The following is a 4,069-nucleotide window of genomic DNA, read 5'->3' on the forward strand; positions in this document are numbered from 1 at the left end:
TTTTTGTGGGTCTGCTTCCATAAGCTTTCTTACAATTTATTATAAGATACAAAAAGACAAAGTCTAATCATACACCACACAGCAATTACAGTGTACATAATATTTAATTACTACCTTGTACACACCATAATCTTCAATCTATGATCATGCAAAATACTAATAAAACCAACCTTTTCTATGTTTACTTTAGCAAATTACACAACCATTAGGATTTTCATCGTAACTTGTGCCATAGTAACTTTGACTATACTGTGGTGTCATCTGATAATAAATGGGATAATAAGCTTCACTGAGTTTCTGAGGAACTGGTAATTTTGGTGGCTCTACCTTACCTTTCTCCTCTTTTGCTGGTCCAACAGAAACTATTTCAGTATGACATAACTTTCGCAGCTTCGACACTGCATTCACTGGATCAATGTCACCCAACAAGATCAATTTCATGTCTTTCACATCAACAGAAACTGATTCAATCCCTGCAGTTAAAACAACTAAGATTATTAGTTTTGCTAAAAACATTGCATGCTTGACACAGTACGATGTTATTGATTTTGTTTTCTTGGAACAAAATCATTGTAGCAGGGATAGAAATTCGAGACCTGAAAGACCAGATGCTGTCTGCATAGCTTTTTGCTTGATTCTATCACCATGTAAGTCCACCTTCAACACTACTTTCTGTGAAAGAACAAATCAAAGAGTTATTAAGATCCAATGATTACTTCTAAGTTCTAAACATGAAAGGAGGGTTATTCGTATCATCACAAGCAAGAGAGTTTATTTCTGACCTTCATTGTTGTTAAAGCTTTCTTCTGAGTTAAAGCAAGAATTGTTTGGCGAAGGAAGGCCAAAAGGGTATCTGGGTTGGAATATTGTAGGAAGTGATTTTTATTTTGTAGATGAAGATGTGATAAGAATGGTTGAGATTGAGTAATATTTATAGTAGCATATGGTGGCACTGAGAGACAAAGTCAAGTGGAGTCAAATCATTACAGAACAATTTGTTGGGCCACACACGGTGAAGTAAACCGTGTCACCAAATTCTTGCAGAAAACAAGATTACTCCAAGGATAAAGTAGTATAATTTTTTTTTCCCGAAATTGGTAAATTGTCAGAATGAAATACGTTTAATGAATGTTAAAATCGCCAATAACAGTTATGATTTAAAAAAAAATCGTACATGAAATATACGATTTCGTATACGTGTTCTAATTTTATAATATATAATAATATATAAAACTAAAAAAATTAAAAAATACAAAACCTAGAATTCATATATTTCATAATAATAATTTTTTAATATGTAATAATTTTAATATATGTTTTTTAATATTTAAAATTAAAAATAATAGGAAACTAGATAAGTTTAATTTACTATTTATAATTTTTTTTATATATTTAAATAAAATTAATTTTTTATAAAATATTTTTTTGACTGAATAAGTCCAACTTCAATTCACTCTCAATCGACCATCATAAATGTTTAGCTTTATGGACCACCATTGCAATATGTTTATCCAATTTTTTTACACCAAATGTTATCAATCTACACCAATTTTTTTATCATAGAGAAATATTTTTTCTTCGGATCCATCACAAATGTTTGGTACTTCAATAATTATACCACCCTCTGTATTTCATCAAATTTGTACCATACATTGTTATAATCCACAATGCTTTCAATGAGGTTTGATATTTCATCTGACGATAATGATGAAGAAAGCAATGACGATGATAGTCCATCTCCACTTAGACGTCTACTAAGACAACGAAAAAGACTCTACAGGAAACAAAATTTCGTAGATAGTTTGTTTATCTTTAGGTTATTAAATTACGTAATTTTTAAATTAAATTATTATAGTTGTGTGTTTTCAAACATGTTTTTTTTTAACATTTTCTGTTTTAACTTTTCGATTAAAGTTTTTTGATTTATTTAAGGTTTATTAAGAAATCACAATAATTTAAATGTATTAAAAACTAAAAAAATATATTTAATATTTTAATTATATATAATAAAAAATTATGTTTTAAAAATTCAGCCATTCTTTAATTATATTAATAAATTATATTACAAAAATAGAGCGTGGACAAATAAGGACCCCATATCACTACCCTAACTCATTTTTTGATCCGAATGAACAGTACTTCGTTCATTCAAACACCCTTCTAAATTTGCATACTTTACCTACCCTACAGTTCCTTCAAAGAAAGTGGGAAATCAAATAAATCTTAATATCATATAAAGAGTGTAATAATTGAAGGCCTTTTTAAAAAAATTTCTAAAGCATTCGAGAAACTGACAGTACATGGTGCTTCATTTACAAAACAACAAGATAAACATTAAATAATGATGATGTGATGATTGTTAAACCTTTGAGTTGCTGCAATGATGTCAACATTTACTGGTTTTAATGGGTAGAATGAAAAAAACAGGATGATGAAACAAAAGAATAAGTAAAAAAGTTTAGTCTATCTTTTTATAAATATGGTATTTTTATTTTATTAGTTGTAAATATATTATTGTTTTAGTCTCTTTAAATTTATTATTTTTATAAATATATTATTTTTTATTGTTAGTCTATGCAATTATGTTACGTTTTATTTTATAATTTCCTATAAATATATTGTTCTTTTTATTTTATCTTGTAATAACATCAACGTGAGTATCTTTGATCTGATAATTTTATTTATATAACACGCAACACATCATAACATGGCCATTACTGTTAAAATTATAAAAGATTTTACTAGTGGAGAGATATAAGAAAATGATTCTTTTAAATGAATGAAAATAAATAAATAAAAAATGGAGAAATAAAAATAAAAATATCATATTTACATAAAAAAATTGAGTGGAATAGTAATGAACGTATGTTTTTTTAACCCAAGTAAAATAAAATAAAATGGTCTTTGGTGATAATAGAAAATTAGTTTGTTAGAGTATTGACGTGGCAGAAAGCGTGTTATTGTTGTGTCCCAATGCGTGCTTGTCTACTTCGAGAGTGCAAAGTGAACCCATCCATGAATGTTACAAAAAAGTGTAATCATTGAAGGCTTTTGTTATTTCTTGTTTTTTTTAAGATCTGTTGTCATATTCCTATTTCATACCATGCGTCGATTCTTAATTTTTTTAAGGTTTTCTTTCTTTTCTTTTGAAGACATTTCACAAAAATAAAAATTAGGGAAAGAAAACAAAACAATGTCTAATGCAATCTTTAGGATTTAGAAAATTGAGTAAATTAAAGAATGATCAAAATTTAAAAAAAAAAATGAAAGAGAGAGATGAGTTGGTAAAATAAAGGAAAACATCCTCATTTGATATACTTTTCTAGTAGGGAAAATATTTTAATATTTTAATATTTTAATATTTTAATATTTTAATATTTTAATATTTTAATATTTTAATATTTTAATATTTTAATATTTTAATATTTTAATATTTTAATATTTTAATATTTTAATATTTTAATATTTTAATATTTTAATATTTTAATATTTTAATATTTTAATATTTTAATATTTTAATATTTTAATATTTTAATATTTTAATATTTTAATATTTTAATATTTTAATATTTTAATATTTTATTCTGTTTCACTCTCCAGAAGACCAAACAGCATTAAAAGCATCTCGCTTTTAATTTTTTTTTCTCTATTTTTTTTTCTTTGCTTTCTTAAAAAAAAAATGATTTTGTAGTGAGAAGGGAGAGTCTTATACCAAAAGAAATAAAGACCAAGTCTACTGTAATTTTTTGCTTTTAGGAAAAATAAAGAATGACTTAATATATATATAACTGGATAAAAAGAGAATGAGGATTAATGCAGAAAAAGATGAAAATATCACTCACATATTGATTTTTATATTTATTTAAATTAGCATTTAATATTGATTAATGAAAGAAAGAAAACCAATTCCTTTGGTTTCAAAATGAAGAGAAAAAAAGAAGACTAAAAACAATAAAAACAACATAGTTCCCACTCACATAGCATTCATCTCAAACTTGAGAGAGAAAAAAACCAAAGATTTGTAGTCATAATAAATAGAGTAAATTATCCTAGCTTTTTATATTTTCTA

At 25.5% G+C, this 4,069-nt stretch overlaps 1 protein-coding gene across 1 annotated transcript; it reads right to left on the reverse strand.

Moving 5' to 3' along the window:
• LOC137837569 (heavy metal-associated isoprenylated plant protein 12-like) lies at nucleotides 1-911 on the reverse strand. The gene is made up of 3 exons (XM_068646595.1): nucleotides 783-911; nucleotides 597-672; nucleotides 1-473 (listed from the first exon to the last, which is right to left on the reverse strand). The coding sequence occupies exons 1-3, from the start codon at nucleotides 786-788 to the stop codon at nucleotides 187-189; spliced, it is 369 nt and encodes a 122-aa protein (XP_068502696.1). The 5' UTR covers nucleotides 789-911; the 3' UTR covers nucleotides 1-186.
• Between the last annotated feature and the right edge of the window lie 3,158 nt (nucleotides 912-4,069).

The sequence above is a fragment of the Phaseolus vulgaris genome, chromosome 4 (genome assembly GCF_000499845.2).
Source record: "Phaseolus vulgaris cultivar G19833 chromosome 4, P. vulgaris v2.0, whole genome shotgun sequence".
Classification (NCBI taxonomy): domain Eukaryota; kingdom Viridiplantae; phylum Streptophyta; class Magnoliopsida; order Fabales; family Fabaceae; genus Phaseolus; species Phaseolus vulgaris.

Bases quoted from the DNA above. Each gene is read 5' to 3' on its own strand.
- LOC137837569 (XM_068646595.1), bottom strand. The intron at 474-596 runs GTCTCGAATTTC...TTTTAACTGCAG, and splicing joins GACAGCATCTGGTCTTTCAG to GGATTGAATCAGTTTCTGTT.